This window comes from Pseudophryne corroboree, chromosome 5, assembly GCF_028390025.1.
Source record: "Pseudophryne corroboree isolate aPseCor3 chromosome 5, aPseCor3.hap2, whole genome shotgun sequence".
Classification (NCBI taxonomy): domain Eukaryota; kingdom Metazoa; phylum Chordata; class Amphibia; order Anura; family Myobatrachidae; genus Pseudophryne; species Pseudophryne corroboree.
In genome coordinates, this window is record NC_086448.1 from 656,325,014 (window position 1) to 656,349,325 (window position 24,312).

A 24,312-nucleotide genomic window follows, 5' to 3' on the forward strand; every position below is an offset into this window, starting at 1 on the left:
GAAGATATCTTTACATGTACCCTTATTTTGCTGCTCCTATGAGATTTCATTGGGTCCTGGGAACTGTAAGAAAAGCTCTGAACTCCAGTGGAGAAATCAAACTGACTCATTTCTTCACTAAGGCTGCTATCCGCCATGTAGGACTGTGAAGATAAATACTGGGGCTCATCTTAAAAGGGAAGCAGAAGAATAAAAAACAAAGTAATGAAAATGACAAATACATTACACAACTTTACTTATACAGTAAATACATTTGGCTATTTTATATTTGAAGGGCAGAGTCCTAGTGCAAGATCACTCAAAACACACAGAGCTCCAGGGAGCATATTGGAGAGGCAGGGCTTCTCCTAACGTGTCTTGCATCTGGGAGTGCGGTCTATACCACCATCCAGATGAGGATGAAATTTTATTTTATATTTAAATAAAATGTTGCTTTCACACTACTTGTCTAATTAATGTACGTATATCAATCACAATACCAGATTCCACATTTGCCGCTTCTCTTGCTTCCTTGCGAATAGAAAAATATTTTCTCTTTCGTTCCATTGGCACCTAAAGTTCAAATTATAATGTCAAAACAGAACCCTGGGGGATCATAATGTGCTGAATTACAGATTCATTCAATGTTAAATAATCATCACAGTGGCTCACAGAATAACATTAATTGTATAGCATTTTGTACCTTTTTTTATTCTGACTTTACTAAGATACAAAAAAATACAAGAAAGAAAGAAAAGGCAGGACTGTGTTGCAAATGGAAAAGTAAAGGAGAGTACTGTAGGTAGCAGAGAAACAAATAGGCCAACAAGCAAAGGGACTATTAAAATGAATGCTGATGCAGAATTCCTTATATTATCTAAGTGGAAAGTGCAAAAATCCATACCATGCAGGAAAAATCTAAGGAAACTGTCTAAGTTATACTATAGCATCATTTAGTTGCCCTGAGCTAGTCTGAAGTCATGGAAGGCTATTAATATCAGTAACCAATTAGCAGCGGTAATTTACCGTGGCCAACTGATCCCTCGGGGGCAATCCAATTAGCCCCATAAACAGACAGTTATCTGGGATTTTTTTTCACCTGCCTAAATAGGAAAAAAAGATCCATGATAAATTACTCGTTTTCGCGATAGCATTCATTAAAACACGAGTACGAGAACTTATCCTGGATTCTGCGAGTTTTTGCCTGATAACAGGTTATTTTTATTGTGGAAAAAAAACAAAACAGGCTTTAATTGGATAGCCCTATAATGGCCATCGGGCAAAAATTGCGATAATAGCAAGAACATTTTTGTGGGTAATTGTATACCCCCTACGTTTAAATACATGCATACACTACAGAAAATGCACCCAGCACCAGCATATTATGTTGTGCTTTACACCTTTTTACCCATTCTTACACTGTATGGAGACGGCAGGACAAATTTGAGAAAGTAGGTAAGCCATATTGGGTGTGGATCTTTGGGTCGACAGTAACTAGGTCGACAGTCATTAGGTCGACCACTATTGGTTGACAGTGACTAGGTCGACACCTGAAATACGTCAACACGGCCATTAGGTTGACATGGAAAAGGTCGACATGAGGGTTGTTTTTTTTCGGTGCCGTTTTCTTCGTAATGTGATCTGGAACCCCAATTAATGCACTGCTTCGCTCACCATGCTACAGGGAAGATGTCTCTTTCCGCTACCTCTCCACTCGGCACCGATTCCCAATCGTAGTCCACGTGGATTGTAAAGAAAGAAAAAAAGTCCCAAAAATGAAAGAAAATGTGAAAAACTCATGTCGACCTTTGCCATGCTGACATAATGCATGTCGACCAATAGTGGTTGAGCTAATGTGTCGACATAAGTTTTGTCGACCTAAAGAACGGATTCCAACCGCATTGATAAGGTCTTCAAGAAAAAGCAACAAAGCAAAATCTAATATGTAGATATTTATAATTAATTACAGTAAAAGAGAGAAGTCAAAAGGTGTTTATGTATTTATAGTACAGGGATATATTCAGTTTGTGGACTTGTGGAGTGCAGACCAAAATTACCAACAAACATGTCTACATGCAAGGAGACTGAAAGGACAAAGAAAGTCTTCTGCTGGGGCACTGTCTGATTTTGTTTTCAATAAACACGTCTATCAGATATGCAGATGCGTCCTCTTACATCTAGTCTCAATATGCCATAAAGCGCAAGATGCCTGGCGCGAGTGAGCCGCCAGTTCCCATGCAACTCTGCTAATGTCGGGCGTTTTGTCTTGACGAAAATTGTGTCTTAGTTGCAACATGATGCAACTACAATGCATCAGGAGACTATGCGGATTAATTTGACTGCATACAGACTCAGTCACACACAGATATAGAAGTGTTGCATGGACTTTGATAAAGAAAAATATTTTGCTCCTTGAAGCAAAATTCCCACGCGCTTTGTCCAAGTTGGTTTTCCAAGCAGCTGTTATAAAATGGATAATAAAAAAAAAAAAGTGATCTAAAAGCAACACAGCGCTAACTACATAAATGTAAACAGACAAGTGTGTTATTTAAAAAACAATTGATAATTTTTTTATTAAAATTAATGTTTAAAAGGAAACAATCTCTGCCGTAATAGTACACCACACAGTGTGATAAATTAATTAAATAGGAGCTTTTGAATTATAAAAGTCTTTGATAAGTTAAGGACAAGGGACATATCACCGTATAATCCAGTGGTAGGTGGACATGTATTGCAAATAGGCCTTTCACTGCAGGGACTGTCAATTCCAAATATTTACCAGTCCAGGAGTGACAATGTTAATGGCCCATAGGTGGTGGTCCAGTTGGCAATGGCTCCAGCACGCAATTATAGGGTTCCTGATAGGCACTCCTTTTACACAGCGGCACCAAGGCTCCAAATAATAAGTCCACGGTCCAATAATTCTGGATGTCGGTAGATGTCCACAGGTCCAAATGTCCTTGCGCGTTTCGCTGTTACAAGGGACAGGTTTTTTTCCCACAGTGAAAGGCCTATTTGCAATACATGTCCACCTACCACTGGATTATACGGTGATATGTCCCTTTTTAAATAACACACCTGTCTGTTTACATACAAGTGTTGTATGTCAAATGAATCCCATTTTCGGCAAAAGAAGACAACAGTCGCTAGGCAAAGTCTCATGGTACCTGGCGCGCCCAGATGGAAAGTTTGACACAACTGCAGCTATGATGTATGAGAACACATCTGTATGGCATGATCACTCCAGCACACAATTTACCTAAAATGGAAAATATATTATACCTATAATGGGCCAAACACAATCTCCCCTTTCTTACATTGATGATTGATGGCTTAAGGTATGCTGAGCATTTCTACTATTCATAAACAGAGGCAGGCTGATTTCACATTGGCCATCTGATATACCAAAAGCAGCAGTGAACAGGATAGTAGAAATAGCAAATAGATAAAAATAAATGTCAACCAGAAATTATGAAATTTTTTTTTCAAATGGCCAGGATTAGACTAGACATGTATCAAAGTAGCCATCAGGATAGTTGAAGAACAGCTGTCAGCCTCTGTAAGTCACTGCTAATTCCACACTTTGATTTTTTAAATATTTAATTTACAAAAAAAAAATCAATCTTCTTGGTAAAAATTATTACCACTGTATTAAATACTTCACTAATGGCTTCAAAACACCAATGTTAGACAGTGAAGTGTAACATCAACATTGTGTAAGTACATCAACTATTTTAAGATCATGGGTGGCAGTGAAAGGTGATGGAACCTGCACTTCAGATAATAAGCAGAAAAACTTAGGGATCAAACACTGCATTCTGTTAGCTGCACAGCGCTGCCATTTTGAAAGTCTCTTATGTAACATGGCACACTACTCATTCGTATTTGGGTAAATCCAGCCCTAATCACACCAAAGCAGGCTGACCATTCTAAACAGTCACAGATTAAAAAAATGTTTTATTACCAGTCATTTATATAGCGCACACATATTCCGCAGCGCTTTACAGAGAATATTTGGTCACTGACATCAGTCCCTACCCCAGTGGAACTTACAATCTATATTCCCTACCACATGTACACAGACACATTCACACTAGTGTTAATTTTGTTGGGATCCAATTAACCTACCAGTATACTTTTGGATTGTGGGAGGAAACCGGAGTACCCGAAGGAAACCCACGCAAGTACGGGGAGAACATATAAACTCCACACAGTTGGGGCCGTGGTGGGAATCGAAATCATGCTAATCATTACACTGTCTGTACTGCCCTTGATAAGCATACAGTATGTTAGAACTTTTAAATTAAGCTTGCAATATCAAGGGTGAAAACTTAACCTTATATGTTAGAACAAATGTATATAGTATAGAGTTAAACTTTTACTGTATATATATTTGTACCTTACCTCAACCTCAATGGGAAATGAATAATTGCGATGAAGGTCTATTATATTTTCAAAAATGAGCAGATTCTAAACAGAAGAAAACCCACAAAGTCAATTATAATGTAAATGCTCACTGTTCTGAATTAGAAAAAGACAATACTGACACATACAGCATTATGATTAAAGTGGCACCTTATAAATAACAATAAGGATATCAAGAATAGCTAGCTATAAAGCGACACACAAAAATGTCTTACATTACTGATAGAAAGCTGTATACAATAAGATTTACATCATAATAAAAGGAAAGTTTTTTTGTGTTTCATTCACAAAATGATACTTAATTATGCTATCCTCCATTAAAGTAAAACTTCAGACAACTAATATATTGCAGTAATAACATAATATACTGCCTGTATAATTTTACTCTGAAATTACCTTCTCTGTCTTTTCGGAGAACAGAAATGCCTGGTAGAATCGGCTGTCTGTCTGAGAACAGGACACAACGGCAATAGCACAGTTGTATGCCGCACAGTGGTATTGTCTTCTCTTCTCCAGTAGCTTGGTTTCACCAGACATGTTCTCGGTGAAAGCATCATGGCATGACCTTAGCATTAAATAAAATATAGAAAAATGACTGGAAAAACTTTTTTCCAAAAATACCCAATAGACTTGAAAAAGACATGACATTCAGTAGGCAGACAAAAAAAACATCTCTACTTTGTTGTTTTCTTTTGCCTTTACTTGCAATTTATTCCCATTTTAAAGTAGCTACTGTATGCCTATGCGCTGGCTGTAATATAGGATGAAAGAGTATACATTAAAAACAATTATATTTATTGAACTGCTTGTGAACAATACTGGAATAGCTATGAGGAATTCTTTTATCTACATCTGGTGGTCCTACACGAAGACCTCTTAGTTCTGGGTCAGCCTTAACTGTCTTATTGGTGATATCATTAGAGTCCCAATGAAGCAGTTCCATTTGTCTTTTGTTCTTATTACACCAATAGTGTGGTTGTACAAAGAAAAATCCAATAAACGTACAAAGCAAATTCTCAATGTAGCTAGATATTTGGTTGCAAATCTATGGGAACTCCCATATTTCCCTTTGATCCATCAGCTCCTCAATAAAATAATCTCTGCATATGGAAAGAATAAAACCCACAGATACACCACAATCTGGTGCGACTAAGATCTGGGAGATTTATATACCCCATCTATTACTCTCAGCAACACCCCTAGCTATTGTGCCACCATGGCATAATGCTGATTTACCTCCAGGGTTCTCTCATGTTTTCTCCAGCAGAGAGCAGAACTCTGGTACACACTTTGGTGGAGACTTGATTATCTTTTGAAGGCTTATGTGCTAACTTTACTAAGTTTTCCACAACATTGATGAATATATAAGATAAAGCATTTTGTGAGGTCTCTCCTGTCAGGTAACACCCCTTGTGTATCATCCCAATTTGGAAGACTCAAGCTCTTTGCTCCACTGTATAGAGAAATGCTCTACGCTCTCTACTCTATTTTCCTTAATGGCACTCGAGAGAGTGGGAGGAAAATAGAATTTTAATTAGCTACCGGTAAATCCTTTTCTCGTAGTCCGTAGAGGATGCTGGGGTCCATATTAGTACCATAGGGTATAGATGGATCCACCAGGAGCCATTGGCACTTTAAGAGTTTAACAGTGTGGGCTGGCTCCTCCCTCTATGCCCCTCCTACCAGACTCCGTTTAGAAACTGTGCCTGAGGAGACGACATACTTCGAGAGGAGGAATTACACAGATAGTGGCGAGAGTCACACCAGCTCACACAACAAGGCAAATCCGGCCAACATGCCGGGAAACTCAGCAACAGCTGAAACAGTAAAGAAAGCATGAACTTACCTAGGAACCAGGCAGTACTGAACCAAATACCCACAGCAGGATAAAGAAGCGCTGGGCGGGCGCCCAGCATCCTCTATGGACTACGAGAAAAGGATTTATCATTAGGTAATTAAAATTCTATTTTCTCTTACGTCTTAGATGATGCTGGGGTCCATATTAGTACTATGGGGATGTACCAAAGCTCCAAGAACGGGAGGGAGAGTGCGCAGGGTCCTGCAGAACTGCTTTACCAAACTTGAGGTCATCAGAGGCTAAAGTATCAAACTTGTAAAACTTAGCAAACGTGTTCGAACCAGACCAAGTAGCTGCTCGGCAAAGTTGTAAGGCCGAGACACCCCGGGCAGCCGCCCAGGAAGAACCCACTTTACGAGTAGAGTGGGCCTTAACCGATTTTAGACACGGCAATCCTGCCATACAATAGGCATGCTGGATGGTGAACGTGATCCAGCGAGAAATCGACTGCTTAGAAGCAGGTCACCCAATTTTCTTGGGATCATAGAGGACAAACAGTCAGATTTACAGAGACGAGCAGTCCTCTTCACATAAGTCCTCACAACATCCAAGGCCTTTGAAGCAAATGAGGAGTCAGTAGCCAATGGCACCACAATAGGTTGGTTGATATGAAAAGCAGACACAACCTTAGGAACGAACTGTGGACGAGTCCTGAGTACCGCCCTTTCTTCATGGAAGACCAGATTCCGACACACGTCGAGCAGAAGCCAAGGCCAACAAAGTGACCGCCTTCCACGTGAGAAACTTGATTTCAGCCTCCTGTAGAGGCTCAAACCAATCCGATTGCAGGAACTGCAACACCACATCAAGATCCCAAGGGGCCGTTGGCAACACAAAAGGAGGCTGGATGTGCAGAACCCCTTTCAAAAAGGTCTGAACCTCAGGTAGGACAGCCAATTGTTTCTGAAAGAAAATAGATAAGGCCGAAATCTGGACTTTGATGGAGCCCAATCTCAGGCCCATATCCACACCTGCTTGCAGGAAAAGGAGAAACCGTCCAATTTGAAACTCCGCCGCAGGAAACTTCTTGGATTCACACGAAGACACATACTTTTTCCAAATACGATGGTAATGTTTACACGTTACCCCCTTCCTAGCCTGTATCACGGTAGGAATAACCTCGCTCGGAATACCCTTCTGAGCTAAGATCTGGCACTCAACCGCCATGCTGTCAAACGTAGCCATGGTAAGTCTTGATAAGCGAACGGCTCCTGTAGTAGAAGATCATCTCGAAGAGGTAGAGGAATGGGATTTTCCAGCAGTAGATCCAGAAGATCCGTGTACCAAGACCTCCTTGGCCAGTCCGGAGCAATGAGGATTGCCAGAACCTTTGTTCTTCTTACAAGTTGTAGAACTCTTGGGATAAGAGGAAGTGGAGGGAACACATACACTGACGTGAACTCCCACGGTGTTACTAGTGCGTCCACCGCTACTGCCTGTGGGTCTGTCGACCTGGAACAGTACCTCCTTAGCTTCTTGTTGAGGCAGGAGGCCATCATGTCTATGTGAGGAACCCCCCACCAACCGGTTACCTCCTCGAACACCTCCGGGTGGAGGCCCCACTCTCCTCGATGGAGTTCGTGCCTGCTGAGGAAGTCCGCTTCCCAGTTGTCTACTCCCGGAATGAAGATCGTTGACGTCGCTACAGCGTGCTTCTCTGCCCAGAGGAGGATTCTTGTCACCTCCGACATTGCAGCCCTGCTCTTCGTTCCGCCTTGTCGGTTTATGTAGGCCACTGTGGTCACGTTGTCCGACTACACCTGAACAGCCCGATCCTGTAAAAGGTGTGCTGCTTGAAGAAGGCCGTTGTATACGGCTCTTAGCTCTAAGATGTTTATCGGAAGAAGGGATTCCTGACTTGACCACCATCCTTAGAAGGTTTCCCCTTGAGCGACTGCTCCCCAACCTCTTAGACTTGCATCCGTGGTTAGAAGGATCCAGTCCTGAATTCCAAACCTTCGGCCCTCCAGAAGGTGAGGTAGTTGCAGCCACCAGAGGAGCGAAATCCTTGCTTTCGGCGACAGACGTATCCTCTGGTGCATATGTAGGTGAGATCCCGACCACTGGTCCAAGAGATCCAGTTGAAAGGACAGAGCATGAAATCCACCGTACTGCAGAACCTCGTAGGAGGCAACCATCTTCCCCAGAAGGCGGATGCACTGATGAACCGATACCCGGGCCGGCTTCAAGACATCCCGGACCATTGTTTGAATCACCAACGCTTTCTCCACCGGTAGAAACACCCTCTGCACCTCCGAGTCGAGGATCATCCCCAGGAAAGAGAGCCTCCTTATCGGCTACAGATAAGACTTTGGAAGGTTCAGAATCCAACCGTGCTCCCTGAGCAGATTCGTCATGAGAGCAATGGATCTTAACTTCTCCCTGGACGATGCCTTGATCAGCAGGTCGTCCAGATATGGAATTATGTTCACCCCCTGCTTGCGAAGTAGAACCATCATCTCTGCCATCACCTTGGTGAAAATCCTCAGTGCCGTGGAGAGACCGAATGGCAGCGCCTGAAACGGATAGTGATCGTCTAATAGTGCAAACCTGAGATAAGCCTGATGCGGCGACCAAATTGGAATGTGGAGGTATGCATCCTTGATATCCAAGGACACCAGGAACCCCACCTCCGTCAATCCTGAGATAACCACTCTCAGAGACTCCATTTTGAATTTGAATGACTTAAAGTTCAGAATTGGCCTGACCGAACCATCCGGCTTTGGTACCACAAAAAGGTTCGAATAGTAACCTTTGTTCAACTGATGAGGTGGAACTGGAACAATGACCTCCGACAAAACCAATTTTCGGATAGCGTCCAGTAAAATAGCTCTGTCTGCCGGCAAAGCCGGCAAGCCTGACTTGAAGAATCGGTGAGGTGGGAGAGTTTGAAACTCTAGCCTGTAACCTCGGGACACAATATCCTGTATCCAGGCCGGACGACACCCAGACGTGGCTAAAATGCCGGAGTCTCGCTCCCACCTGACCTACTTCCAGGCTGTGTGGTCCACCGTCATGCGGAGGACTTTGAGGCACCAGAAGCAGGCTTTTGGTCATGGGAACCTGCGGGAGCAGGCTTTTTGGATTTGGCACAAACACCTCTAAAGAAGGTGTGAGATGGCTTGTTCTTTCTAGTCTTAGTGGGCCGAAAGGACTGTGACGTGTTGGGAGAAAAAGGCTTCTTCGTAGCCAGTGCAGCTGAGGGGAGAAAAGGAGACTTACCCGCTGTAGCAATTCACGCATCCAGCGCCTCCCCAAACAGAGCCTGCCCTGTATAGGGTAGGCTCTCCACACTTTTCCTGGATTCCACGTCCGCAGACCATTGGCACAGGCAGAGACCCCTGCGAGCCGAGACGGACATGGAGGAGACCCCCTGCCGCCATGGAACCCAGATCCTTCATGGATTCCACCAGAAACCCTGCAGAATCCTGTATGTTACGTAAAAACAAATCAACGTCACCTTTATCCATCGTAGTCAAGTCCTCCTGCAAAGTGATTGACCACTTTGCAATTGCTTTTGAAATCCATGCACAGGCAATAGTAGGCCGCAGTAACGCCCCTGAAGCCGTGTAAATGGATTTGAGCGTAGCATCCACCTTGCGATCCGCCGGGTCTTTCAACGAGGTAGATCCCGGGACAGGCAAAACCACTTGTTTTGACACCCTGGAAACAGAGGCGTCAACTATAGGCAGGGACTCCCATTTTTTTTCTATCGGCCTCCGGGAAGGTTAAAGCAACCAGAACCCTTTTAGGGATCTGGAATTTTTTCTCTGGGTTTTCCCAGGCCTTTAAAAAAAATGGCATTTAGTTCCTTAGAAGCAGGGAAGGTGAGAGGGGTTTTCTTACTGTCTGTGAAAAAAGCCTCCTCAACCTGCTCAGGAGGTGTGTCAGAAATATTTAACACATCCCGCATGGCCTCAATCATCAACTGCACCCCCCTAGCAAGTGATGGCGTCCCACTTGACACATCCCCATCACCATCTGCTGTGTCAGAATCGGTATCCGTGTCATCCTGCATAATTTGGGCAAGAGCACGTTTGTGAGAATGTACCGCAGGGGGCCCCGGGGGAGCAGTATCTGACCATACGGCCATAAACAACTGCAATACAGGAGTTGCATGCTCCGTTCTTGCAACCCTTTCAGAAACCTGAGAAATAGCCCCCCTAAGAGAGGCTAACCATTCCGGTTCCCTAGCCAGGATCTGCGCTATAACAGTGCAATCCTGATTACATGGGATGGGATCTTCCTGAGAAGATAAATCCTCTGCAGCATATAAGACAGAGTCTCTAGACATGGTTGCTTGTACACCCCCCCCCCCAACACACACAGGGTACAGGGCAGACAGAGTTCCCCCCCCCCCAAGAATGGCAGAGATACACAGATTGGAGCCAACCCACACACAGCGCTATATAGGTATAGGGAGACCCTTTACCAGCGCTGTGTCCCTTAATAGGTGACACAGTCTCTACACAGCCTCCCCTACTTCCAACAACCCCCTGGTACTGTACAGATAGCTGGAGTTGCTCTGGAGGGACTTGCTCTTCCACTGGCAGCGTGTCTGTAGGCAGAAAAATTGCGCTGAACGCTGCTGGGTCCGCTTTGAGGAGAAGTTCCGCCACCAAAATGGCGCTGTCTTCCCGCTCTTCCAAGATTATACTGGCCTGAGGATTTAGAGCTGTATGAGATACGCGGACCCCGACAGGCTTTCTGGTAAGTGTAGGGTTAAGGCGCCGGCTCAGGTCGCCCCTCACAGCACCGCACCATGTACCGCTGAGCCCCCGGAGAGCAGTCAGTATTGCGCTTTTACCCTGTAGCCGCCATCTTCACATCGGCTCCCTGCTTGTTAGGGAGCTGATGACTCACTCGCCACACTTCAGCTCTGCAAGGGGGTGGCGGCATGCTGCCGGGGTGAGCGTTCCCCTGCGGCGGGGAGCGATCTATCCCCTCTGGAGCTCAGTGTCCAGTCAGCGAAGACAGTGGCTCAGACTCTGCAGGGCGGACACTGCTCCCCCCCTCGATGCAGGGAGGCTGTTGCCAGCAGCCTCCCTGTAGAATAACAAACTCTAAAATAAACTTTACTAAAGAAGCTCTGTAGAGCTCCCCTAGCTGTGACCGGCTCCTCCGAGCACATTTTCTAAACGGAGTCTGGTAGGAGGGGCATAGAGGGAGGAGCCAGCCCACACTCTCAAACTCTTAAAGTGCCAATGGCTCCTAGTGGACCAGTCTATATCCCATGGTACTAATATGGACCCCAGCATCCTCTAGGACGTAAGAGAAATGGGAGAAATGGAGTCTCTCCCCAAACAGGCAGCTGCATCTTCTTCTGGATAAGGATTTTGGGGAAGTTATTAGGACTGCTGTTTCATCTAGTTTGTTCAACATTTAGATAACGAAAAATGCATAGAAAATAAATTTCCGCTGGAATCTTACCCAAAAGAGTTGCGGAAATTTACCCCTGGAGAGGATGCAGCTAGATGGGATTGTTTATACATATTTGGTGGCTGTGTCAAAAAAATCCCTTCTCTAGGATAAAGTTAGGTCCCTTCTCGTCACTCCTTTCAAGTCCTATTTTGAAAGGCTCCTGGACAGTTCTACTTTGCCACTCTCCCCCAGATGTTGATACACATTTGGGAAAACTAGCCTCCCACATTCTAGCTTCAGCCAAGTGCATGAATGTTGAATCTTAAAAGCAGACTTGGCTCCTACTCTAACTTCTCTAAAATCCTATATCTGGTTCAGAGCCTGAATGGAAAAAAAAGAAGGACTTCTCCCTAGAATAAAAATGGCAAATTCAACCAAATTTGGGCACCCTCTTATATATGTGGGTTCCTCTTTTGCTCCACCTGAGCCCTGCTGTGCCTAGTTCTTTACATCCTTTAATTCTTCCGCTCTCCTGATCTAACTCTTTCTGCATACAAAGCCTATTAGTCTAAATAAAATAAGAATTTACTCACCGGTAATTCTATTTCTCGTAGTCCGTAGTGGATGCTGGGAACTCCGTAAGGACCATGGGGAATAGCGGGCTCCGAAGGAGGCTGGGCACTCTAGAAAGATTTATGACTACCTGGTGTGCACTGGCTCCTCCCACTATGACCCTCCTCCAAGCCTCAGTTAGGACACTGTGCCCGGACGAGCAGACATAATAAGGAAGGATTTAGAATCCCGGGTAAGACTCATACCAGCCACACCAATCACACCGTACAACTCGTGATACTATATCCAGTTTGACAGTATGAAAACAACTGAGCCTCTCAACAGATGGCTCAACAATAACCCTTTAGTTAACAATAACTATTTACAAGTATTGCAGACAATCCGCACTTGGGATGGGCGCCCAGCATCCACTACGGACTACGAGAAATAGAATTACCGGTGAGTAAATTCTTATTTTCTCTAACGTCCTAGTGGATGCTGGGAACTCCGTAAGGACCATGGGTATTATACCAAAGCTCCCAAACGGGCGGGAGAGTGCGGATGACTCTGTAGCACCGAATGAGAGAACTCCAGGTCCTCCTCAGCCAGGGTATCAAATTTGTAGGATTTTGCAAATGTGTTTGCCCCTGACCAAGTAGCTGCTCGGCAAAGTTGTAAAGCCGAGACCCCTCGGGCAGCCGCCCAAGATGAGCCCACCTTCCTTGTGGAATGGGCATTTACAGATTTTGGCTGTGGCATGCCTGCCACAGAATGTGCAAGCTGAATTGTACTACAAATCCAGCGAGCAATAGACTGCTTAGAAGCAGGAGCACCCAGCTTGTTGGGTGCATACAGGATAAACAGCGAGTCAGATTTTCTGACTCCAGCCGTCCTGGAAACATATATTTTCAGGGCCCTGACAACGTCTAGCAACTTGGAGTCCTCCAAATCCTTAGTAGCCGCAGGCACCACAATAGGCTGGTTCAGGTGAAACGTTGACACCACCTTAGGGAGAAACTGGGGACGAGTCCTCAATTCTGCCCTATCCATATGGAAAATCAGATAAGGGCTTTTACATGATAAAGCCGCCAATTCTGATACTCGCCTGGCTGAAGCCAGGGCCAATAACATAACCACTTTCCACGTGAGATATTTCAGATCCACGGTTTTTAGTGGCTCAAACCAATGTGATTTTAAGAAGCTCAACATCACGTTGAGATCCCAAGGTGCCACAGGAGGCACAAATGGGGGCTGAATATGCAGCACTCCTTTCACAAATGTCTGAACTTCAGGTACTGAAGCTAGTTCTTTTTGAAAGAAAATCGACAGAGCCGAGATCTGTACTTTAATGGAGCCTAATTTAAGGCCCATATTCACTCCTGCTTGCAGGAAATGCAGAAATCGACCTAGTTGAAATTCCTCTGTTGGGGCCTTTTTGGCCTCGCACCATGCAACATATTTCCGCCATATGCGGTGATAATGCTTTGCCGTAACATCTTTCCTGGCCTTAATAAGTAGAGGAATGACTTCTTCCGGAATACCCTTTTCCTTTAGGATCCGGTGTTCAACCGCCATGCCGTCAAACGCAGCCGCGGTAAGTCTTTGAACAGACAGGGCCCCTGTTGTAGCAGGTTCTGTCTGAGCGGTAGAGGCCACGGGTCCTCTGAGAGCATCTCTTGAAGTTCCGGGTACCACTCTAGTCTTGGCCAATCCGGAACCACGAGAATGGTGTTTACTCCTCGCTTTCTTATTATTCTCAATACCTTTGGTAAGAGAGGCAGAGGAGGGAACACATAAACCGACTGGTACACCCACGGTGTCACTAGAGCGTCCACAGCTATCGCCTGAGGGTCCCTTGACCTGGCACAATATCTTTTTAACTTTTTGTTGAGGCGGGACGCCATCATGTCCACCTTTGGTTTTTCCCAACGGTTTACCAGCATCTGGATGAAGTCCGCACTCTCCCGGGTGGAGGTCGTGTCTGCTGAGGAAGTCTGCTTCCCAGTTGTCCACTCCCGGAATGAACACTGCTGACAGTGCTAGTATATGATTCTCCGCCCATCGGAGAATTCTTGTGGCTTCCACCATCGCCATCCTGCTTCTTGTGCCGCCCTGTCGATTTACATGGGCGACTGCCGTGATGTTGTCTGACTGGATCAGCACCGGCTGGTGTAGGAGCAGGGATTTTGCTGGACTTAGGGCATTGTAGATGGCCCTTAGTTCCAGAATATTTATGTGAAGGGAAGTCTCCTGACTCGACCATAGTCCTTGCAAGTTTCTTCCCTGTGTGACTGCCCCCCAGCCTCGAAGGCTGGCATCCGTGGTCACCAGGACCCAGTCCTGTATGCCGAACCTGCGGCCCTCTAGAAGATGGGCACTCTGCAGCCACCACAGTAACGACACCCTGGTTCTTGGAGACAGGGTTATCAACCGATGCATCTGAAGATGCGATCCGGACCACTGGTCCAACAGGTCCCACTGAAAGATTCTGGCATGGAACCTGCCGAAGGGAATTGCTTCGTAAGAAGCCACCATCTTTCCCAGGACCCACGTGCAGCGATGCACTGATACCTGTTTTGGTTTCAGGAGGTCTCTGACTAGAGATGACAACTCCCTGGCTTTTTCCTCCGGGAGAAACACTTTTTTCTGGACTGTATCCAGAATCATACCCAGGAACAGTAGCCGTGTTGTCGGAACCAGCTGTGACTTTGGGATATTCAGAATCCAGCCGTGCTGGTGCAGCACCTCCTGAGATAGTGCTACTCCCACCAACAACTGTTCCTTGGACCTCGCTTTTATTAGGAGATCGTCCAAGTACGGGATAATTAAAACTCCCTTTTTTCGAAGGAGTATCATCATTTCCGCCATAACCTTGGTAAATACCCTCGGTGCCGTGGACAGTCCAAACGGCAGCGTCTGGAATTGGTAATGGCAATCCTGTACCACAAATCTGAGGTACTCCTGGTGACGATGGTAAACGGGGACATGCAAGTAAGCATCCTTGATGTCCAGGGATACCATGTAATCCCCCTCGTCCAGGCTCGCAATAACCGCCCTGAGCGATTCCATCTTGAACTTGAATTTTTTTATGTATGTGTTCAAGGATTTCAAATTTAAAATGGGTCTCACCGAACCGTCCGGTTTCGGTACCACAAATAGTGTGGAATAGTAACCCCGGCCTTGTTGAAGTAGGGGTACTTTGATTATCACCTGCTGAGAATACAGCTTGTGAATTGCCGCTAGCACCGCCTCCCTGTCTGAGGGAGCAATCGGCAAGGCAGATTTTAGGAACCGGTGGGGTGGTGACGCCTCGAATTCCAGTTTGTACCCCTGAGATACTATTTGAAGGATCCAGGGATCCACCTGTGAGCGAGCCCACTGATCGCTGAAATTCTTGAGGCGGCCCCCCACCGTACCTGGCTCCGCCTGGGGAGCCCACCGTCATGCGGCGGACTTGGAAGAAGAAGCGGGGGAGGACTTTTGCTCCTGGGAACCTGCTGTTTGTTGCAGCCTTTTTCCCCTACCTCTGCCTCTGGACAGAAAGGACCCGCCTTTTCCACGCCTGTTTTTCTGGGTCCGAAAGGACTGAACCTGATAAAACGGCGCCTTCTTAGGCTGTGAGGGGACATGGGGTAAAAATGCTGACTTCCCAGACGTTGCTGTGGAAACTAGGTCCGAGAGACCATCCCCAAATAATTCCTCACCCGTATATGGTAACACTTCCATGTGCTTTTTTGAATCTGCATCTCCTGTCCACTGGCGAGTCCATAAGCCTCTCCTAGCAGAAATGGACAATGCACTTACTTTAGATGCCAGTCGGCAGATTTCCCTTTGTGCATCTCTCATATATAAGACTGAGTCTTTTATATGGTCTATGGTTAACAGGATCGTGTCTCTGTCTAATGTGTCAATATTTTCTGACAGTTTATCTGACCACGCAGCGGCAGCACTGCACATCCAAGCTGACGCAATAGCTGGCCTAAGTATAATGCCTGTGTGGTGTATATACAGACTTCAGGATCGCCTCCTGCTTTCTATCAGCAGGTTCCTTGAGGGCGGCCGTATCCGGAGACGGTAGTGCCACCTTTTTAGACAAACGTGTGAGCGCTTTATCCACTCTAGGGGGTGTTTCCCAACGTGACCTATCCTCTGGCGGGAAAGGGAACGCCATTAGTACCTTCTTAGGAATTACCAATTTTTTATCAGGGAAAGCCCACGCTTCTTCACACACTTCATTTAATTCATCTGATGGGGGAAAAACTACGGGTAGTTTTTTCTCTCCAAACATAATACCCTTTTTAGTGGTACCTGTACTTATATCAGAAATGTGTAACACCTCTTTCATTGCCTCAATCATGCAGTGAATGGCCTTAGTAGGCATTAGGTTAGACTCATCGTCGTCGACACTGGTGTCAGTATCAGTGTCAACATCTGGGTCTGCTTGTGGTAGCGGGCGTTTTAGAGCCCCTGACGACCCATGCGACGCCTGGGCAGGCACGAGCTGAGAAGTCGGCTGTCCCACATTAGGCATGTCGTCAATTTTCTTATATAAGGAGTCTATACGTGCACTCATTACTTTCCATAAGCCCATCCACTCAGGTGTCTGCCCCGCAGGGGGTGACATCCCTTCTAAAGGCATCTGCTCCGCCTCCACATCATTATCCTCATCAAACATGTCGACACAGCCGTACCGACACACCGCACACACACAAGGAATGCTCCGAATGAGGACAGGACCCACAAAAGCCCTTTGGGGGGACAGAGTGAGAGTATGCCAGCACACACCAGAGCGCTATATAATGCAGGGACTAACTGAGTTATGTCCCCTATAGCTGCTTTTATATTATATATATATATATATATATTGCGCCTAAATTTAGTGCCCCCCCTCTCTGTTCTGAAGTGTAGACTGCAGGGGAGAGCCAGGGAGCTTCCTTCCAGCGGATCTGTGAAGGAGAAATGGCGCCAGTGTGTCTGAGGGAGATAGCTCCGCCCCTTTTCCGCTGCCTATTCTCCCGCTTTTTCCTGGATTCTGGCAGGGGTATTTACCACATATATAGCCTCTGGGGCTATATATTGTGGTATTTTTGCCAGCCAAGGTGTTTTTATTGCTGCTCAGGGCGCCCCCCCCCCCCCCCAGCGCCCTGCACCCTCAGTGACCGGAGTGTGAAGTGTGCATGAGGAGCAATGGCGCACAGCTGCAGTGCTGTGCGCTACCTTGGTGAAGACTGATGTCCTCTGCCGCCGTTTTTCCGGACCTCTTCTTGCTTCTGGCTCTGTAAGGGGGACGGCGGCGCGGCTCCGGGACCGAACACCAAGGACTGGGCCTGCGGTCGATCCCTCTGGAGCTAATGGTGTCCAGTAGCCTAAGAAGCCCAATCCGGCTGCAAGCAGGCGAGTTCGCTTCTTCTCCCCTTAGTCCCTCGCCAGCAGGTCTCACTGAAAATAAAAAACCTAAATCTATACTTTCTTTCTAAGGGCTCAGGAGAGCCCCTAGTGTGCATCCAACCTCGGCCGGGCACGAAATCTAACTGAGGCTTGGAGGAGGGTCATAGTGGGAGGAGCCAGTGCACACCAGGTAGTCATAAATCTTTCTAGAGTGCCCAGCCTCCTTCGGAGCCCGCTATTCCCCATGGTCCTTACGGAGTTCCCAGCATCCACTAGGACGTTAGAGAAATAAATATATATTATATATATATATATATATATATATATAAAAACAGAAAGTACCGGCTCTCCCATCAGCTGTACACCTGCGCCGGGTGCCCGCAAAGTAAAGTTCAATAGATACAAATGGATGTGCGGCACTCCAGACGACTTGAAATAACGAGACTCAGGCAGTAAATGAAAGCAACGTTTCAATGTTTAACACATCGTCTTCAGGCTGAAGACGATGTGTTAAACATTGAAACGTTGCTTTCATTTACTGCCTGAGTCTCATTATTTCAAGTCGTCTGGAGTGCCGCACATCCATTTGTATCTATATATATATATATATATATATATATATATATATATATATATATATATATATATATATATATATCTATCTATCTCTGAATAACCAGGCCCTCCTCTATTCTGTACTTTTTGCTCAGTGTCAATACAGTACAATTAACAAGAGTCATCAAAGCCTATTGTCCTCCGGTCCCTAACTAGCCAGTTGAAAGGAAATGAAGTGATAGGGTACTGTAGTTACAGCAGCTAAGCATATATGCATCCACTGGCCATAAAGATGCTGGCACGTAAATTTCTAGTCAATTTTGACAATGTCTCTAATAAAATATGCACCTTCCAAGCAAATTTGGTATTTCACATTTTTTGAAGAATTAGTAGTCTAGTTATGTTACAAAACAAGAAATGTGTATGGACAAATAATCTCTATAAAGCACTACGGAATATATAACTGATAATATACTGGTAATATAGGCTCATATGTATTAAGCCTTAAAATAAGAATTTACTTACCGATAATTCTATTTCTCGTAGTCCGTAGTGGATGCTGGTGACTCCGTAAGGACCATGGGGAATAGCGGCTCCGCAGGAGACTGGGCACATCTAAAGAAAGCTTTAGGACTATCTGGTGTGCACTGGCTCCTCCCCCTATGACCCTCCTCCAAGCCTCAGTTAGGATACTGTGCCCGGACGAGCGTACACAATAAGGAAGGATTTTGAATCCCGGGTAAGACTCATACCAGCCACACCAATCACACTGTACCAACTTGTGATCTGAACCCAGTTAACAGCATGATAACAGAGGAGCCTCTAGAAAAGATGGCTCACTACAGCAATAACCCGATTTTTTGGTAACAATAACTATGTACCAGTATTGCAGACAATCCGCACTTGGGATGGGCGTCCAGCATCCACTACGGACTACGAGAAATAGAATTATCGGTAAGTAAATTCTTATTTTCTCTAACGTCCTAAGTGGATGCTGGGGACTCCGTAAGGACCATGGGGATTATACCAAAGCTCCCAAACGGGCGGGAGAGTGCGGATGACTCTGCAGCACCAAATGAGAGAACTCCAGGTCCTCCTCAGCCAGGGTATCAATTTTGTAGAATTTACAAACGTATTTGCTCCTGACCAAGTAGCTGCTCGGCAAAGTTGTAAAGCCGAGACCCCTCGGGCAGCCGCCCAAGATGAGCCCACCTTCCTTGTGGAGTGGGCATTTACAGATTTTTGGCTGTGGCAGGCCTGCCACAGAATGTGCAAGCTGAATTGTACTACAAATCCAACGAGCAATAGTCTGCTTAGAAGCAGGAGCACCCAGCTTGTTGGGTGCATACAGGATAACAGCGAGTCAGATTTCCTGACTCCAGCCGTCCTGGAAACATATATTTTCAGGGCCCTGACAACGTCTAGCAACTTGGAGACCTCCAAGTCCCTAGTAGCCGCAGGCACCACAATAGGTTGGTTCAGGTGAAACGCTGAAACCACCTTAGGGAGAAACTGAGGACGAGTCCTCAATTCCGCCCTGTCCGAATGGAAAATCAGATAAGGGCTTTTACAGGATAAAGCCGCCAATTCTGACACGCGCCTGGCCCAGGCCAGGGCCAACAACATGACCACTTTCCATGTGAGATATTTTAACTCCACAGATTTAAGTGGTTCAAACCAATGTGACTTTTGGAACCCAAAAACTACATTGAGATCCCAAAGTGCCACTGGAGGCACAAAAGGAGGCTGTATATGCAGTACCCCTTTTACAAACGTCTGAACTTCAGGGACTGAAGCTAGTTCTTTTTGGAAGAAAACTGACAGGGCCGAAATTTGAACCTTAATGGACCCCAATTTCAGGCCCATAGACACTCCTGTTTGCAGGAAATGTAGGAATCGACCCAGTTGAATTTCCTCAGTCGGGCCTTACTGGCCTCGCACCACGCAACATATTTTCGCCAAATGCGGTGATAATGTTTTGCGGTTACATCCTTCCTGGCTTTGATCAGGATAGGGATGACTTCATCCAGAATGCCTTTTTTCCTTCAGGATCCGGCGTTCAACCGCCCTGCTGTCAAACGCAGCCGCGGTAAGTCTTGGAACAGACAGGGTCCTTGCTGGAGCAGGTCCCTTCTTAGAGGTAGAGGCCACGGATCCTCCATGAGCATCTCTTGAAGTTCCGGTTACCAAGTCCTTCTTGGCCCAGATGTGCCCTGACTTACCCTTACCGCATCTGCATAGGGTAAGTCAGGGAAAGATTCCAGTATAAAAGAACAGACTGTACCCTTCCATAAAAGTGTCCACAAGCTCCACAATTCTTTCAAAAAGGAGCTGTAAACATTGCACTTCTCCCCTTCCCCTTTCCTATTATTATTATTATTTTTATTTTTATTTTCATTATAATTTATTTTTATTTTTATATATATTTACATTTTTTACATCATATAAATTTTATTTGTTTCTGAACACTACACATTTGCACACATAAGCGCTCGGTCCAATTTCCTTATCAATCTCAGTACCTTGGTTATGAGAGGCAGAGGAGGGAACACATACACTGACTGGTACACCCACGGTGTTACCAGAGCGTCTACAGCTATTGCCTGAGGGTCCCTTGACCTGGGGCAATACCTGTCGAGTTTTTCCCAACGGTTTATAATTATGTGGAAGACTTCTGGGTGAAGTCCCCACTCTACCGGGTGGAGGTCGTGCTGAGGAAGTCTGCTTCCCAGTTGTCCACTCCCGGAATGAATACTGCTGACAGTGCTATCACATGATTTTCCGCCCAGCGAAGAATCCTTGCAGCTTCTGCCATTGCCCTCCTGCTTCTTGTGCCACCCTGTCTGTTTACGTGGGTGACTGCCGTGATGTTGTCCGACTGGATCAACACCGGCTGACCTTGAAGCAGAGGTCTTGCTAAGCTTAGAGCATTGTAAATGGCCCTTAGCTTCAGGATATTTATGTGAAGTGATGTCTCCAGGCTTGACCATAAGCCCTGGATATTCCTTCCCTGTGTGACTGCTCCCCAGCCTCGCAGGCTGGCATCCGTGGTCACCAGGACCCAGTCCTGAATGCCGAAACTGCGGCCCTCTAGAAGATGAGCACTCTGCAACCACCACAGGAGGGACACCCTTGTCCTTGGTGACAGGGTTATCCGCTGATGCATCTGAAGATGCGACCCGGACCATTTGTCCAGCAGGTCCCACTGGAAAGTTCTTGCGTGGAATCTGCCGAATGGGATTGCTTCGTAGGAAGCCACCATTTTACCCAGAACCCTTGTGCATTGATGCACTGAGACTTGGCTCGGTTTTAGGAGGTTCCTGACTAGCTCGGATAACTCCCTGGCTTTCTCCTCCGGGAGAAACACCTTTTTCTGGACTGTGTCCAGGATCATCCCTAGGAACAGAAGACAAGTCGTCGGAACCAGCTGCGATTTTGGAATATTGAGAATCCAATCGTGCTGCCGCAACACTACCTGAGATAGTGCTACACCGACCTCCAACTGTTCCCTGGATCTTACCCTTATCAGGGAATCGTCCAAGTAAGGGATAACTAAAATTCCCTTCCTTCGAAGGAATATCATCATTTCGGCCATTACCTTGGTAAAGGCCCGGGGTGCCGTGGACCATCCATACGGCAGCGTCTGAACTGATAGTGACAGTTCTGTACCATAAACCTGAGGTACCCTTGGTGAGAAGGGTAAATTTTGACATGAAGGTAAGCATCCTTGATGTCCCGAGACATCATGTAGTCCCCTTCTTCCAGGTTCGCAATCACTGCTCTGAGTGACTCAATCTTGAATTTGAACCTCTGTATGTAAGTGTTCAAAGATTTTAGATTTAGAATCGGTCTCACCGAGCCGTCCGGCTTCGGTACCATAACAGTGTGGAATAATACCCTGTTCCCTGTTGCAGGAGGGGTACCTTGATTATCACCTGCTGGGAATACAGCTTGTGAATGGCTTCCAAAACTGTCTCCCTGTCAGAAAGAGACATCGGTAAAGACGACTTTAGGAAACGGCGAGGGGGAGACGTCTCGAATTCTAATTTGTACCCCTGAGATATCACCTGAAGGATCCAGGGGTCTACTTGCGAGTGAGCCCACTGCGCGCTGAAATTCATTGAGACGGGCCCCCCACCGTGCCTGATTCTGCTTGTAAAGCCCCAGCGTCATACTGAGGGCTTGGCAGAGGCGGGAGAGGGTTTCTAGTCCTGGGAACTGGCTGATTTCTGCAGCCTATTTCCTTTCCCTCTGTCACGGGGCAGAAATGAGGAACCTTTTGCCCGCTTGTCCACGAAAAGACTGCGCCTGATAATACAGCGTCTTCTCATGTTGAGAGGCGACCTGGGGTACAAACGTGGATTTCCCAGCTGTTGCCGTGGCCACCAGGTCTGAAAGACCGACCCCAAATAACTCCTCCCCTTAATAAGGCAATACTTCCAAATGCCGTTTGGAATACGCATCACCTGACCACTGACGTGTCCATAACCCTCTACTGGTAGAAATGGACAACGCACTTAGACTTGATGCCAGTCGGCAAATATTCCGCTGTGCATCACGCATATATAGAAATGCATCTTTTAAATGCTCTATAGGCAAAAATATACTGTCCCTATCTAGGGTATCAATATTTTCAGTCAGGGAATCCGACCACGCCAACCCAGCACTGCACATCCAGGCTGAGGCGATTGCTGGTCGCAGTATAACACCAGTATGTGTGTAAATACATTTTAGGATACCCTCCTGCTTTCTATCAGCAGGATCCTTAAGGGCGGCCATCTCAGGAGAGGGTAGAGCCCTTACAAGCGTGTGAGCGCTTTATCCACCCTAGGGGGTGTTTCCCAACGCACCCTAACCTCTGGCGGGAAAGGATATAATGCCAATAACATTTTAGAAATTATCAGTTGTTATCGGGGGAAAACCACGCATCATCACACACCTCATTTAATTTCTCAGATTCAGGTAGTTTTTCCTCACCGAACATAATACCCCTTTTTGGTGGTACTCGTATTATCAGAAATGTGTAAAACATTTTTAATTGCCTCAATCATGTAACGTGTGGCCCTACTGGAAGTCACATTTGTCTCTTCACCGTCGACACTGGAGTCAGTATCCGTGTCGGCGTCTATATCTGCCATCTGAGGTAACGGGCGCTTTAGAGCCCCTGACGGCCTATGAGACGTCTGGACAGGCACAAGCTGAGTAGCTGGCTGTCTCATGTCAACCACTGTCTTTTATACAGAGCTGACACTGTCACGTATTCCTTCCAACAGTTCATCCACTCAGGTGTCGACCTCCTAGGGGGTGACATCACTATTACAGGCAATCTGCTCCGTCTCCACATCATTTTTCTCCTCATACATGTCGACACAAACGTACCGACATACAGCACACACACAGGGAATGCTCTGATAGAGGACAGGACCCCACTAGCCCTTTGGGGAGACAGAGGGAGAGTTTGCCAGCACACACCAGAGCGCTATATATATACAGGGATAACCTTATATAAGTGTTTTTCCCCTTATAGCTGCTGTATCTTTAATACTGCGCCTAATTAGTGCCCCCCTCTCTTTTTTAACCCTTTCTGTAGTGTAGTGACTGCAGGGGAGAGACAGGGAGCTTCCCTCCAACGGAGCTGTGAGGGAAAATGGCGCCAGTGTGCTGAGGAGATAGGCTCCGCCCCCTTATCGGCGGCCTTATCTCCCGTTTTTCTATGTATTCTGGCAGGGGTTAAATGCATCCATATAGCCCAGGAGCTATATGTGATGCATTTTTTTGCCATCCAAGGTGTTTTTTATTGCGTCTCAGGGCGCCCCCCCCCCAGCGCCCTGCACCCTCAGTGACCGGAGTGTGAAGTGTGCTGAGAGCAATGGCGCACAGCTGCAGTGCTGTGCGCTACCTTGTTGAAGACAGGACGTCTTCTGCCGCCGATTTTCCGGACCTCTTCTGCCTTCTGGCTCTGTAAGGGGGCCGGCGGCGCGGCTCTGGGACCCATCCAGGCTGGGCCTGTGATCGTCCCTCTGGAGCTAATGTCCAGTAGCCTAAGAAGCCCAATCCACTCTGCACGCAGGTGAGTTCGGTTCTTCTCCCCTTAGTCCCTCGATGCAGTGAGCCTGTTGCCAGCAGGTCTCACTGAAAATAAAAAACCTAAACTAAAACTTTCACTAAGAAGCTCAGGAGAGCCCCTAGTGTGC

The 24,312-nt window shown here is 46.4% G+C and overlaps 1 protein-coding gene across 1 annotated transcript in view; it reads right to left on the bottom strand.

The window, feature by feature from the left end:
* PRKDC (protein kinase, DNA-activated, catalytic subunit) overlaps positions 1–24,312 on the bottom strand; it is an 836,940-nt gene that overhangs the window by 331,484 nt on the left and 481,144 nt on the right. The window contains exons 43-46 of the mRNA XM_063923695.1: positions 4,801–4,969; positions 4,384–4,449; positions 480–552; positions 21–169 (exon numbers count right to left, since the gene is read on the bottom strand). Of these exons, the coding sequence (XP_063779765.1) occupies positions 21–169; positions 480–552; positions 4,384–4,449; positions 4,801–4,969 (457 nt within the window). The remainder of the gene's footprint in view (positions 1–20; positions 170–479; positions 553–4,383; positions 4,450–4,800; positions 4,970–24,312) is intronic.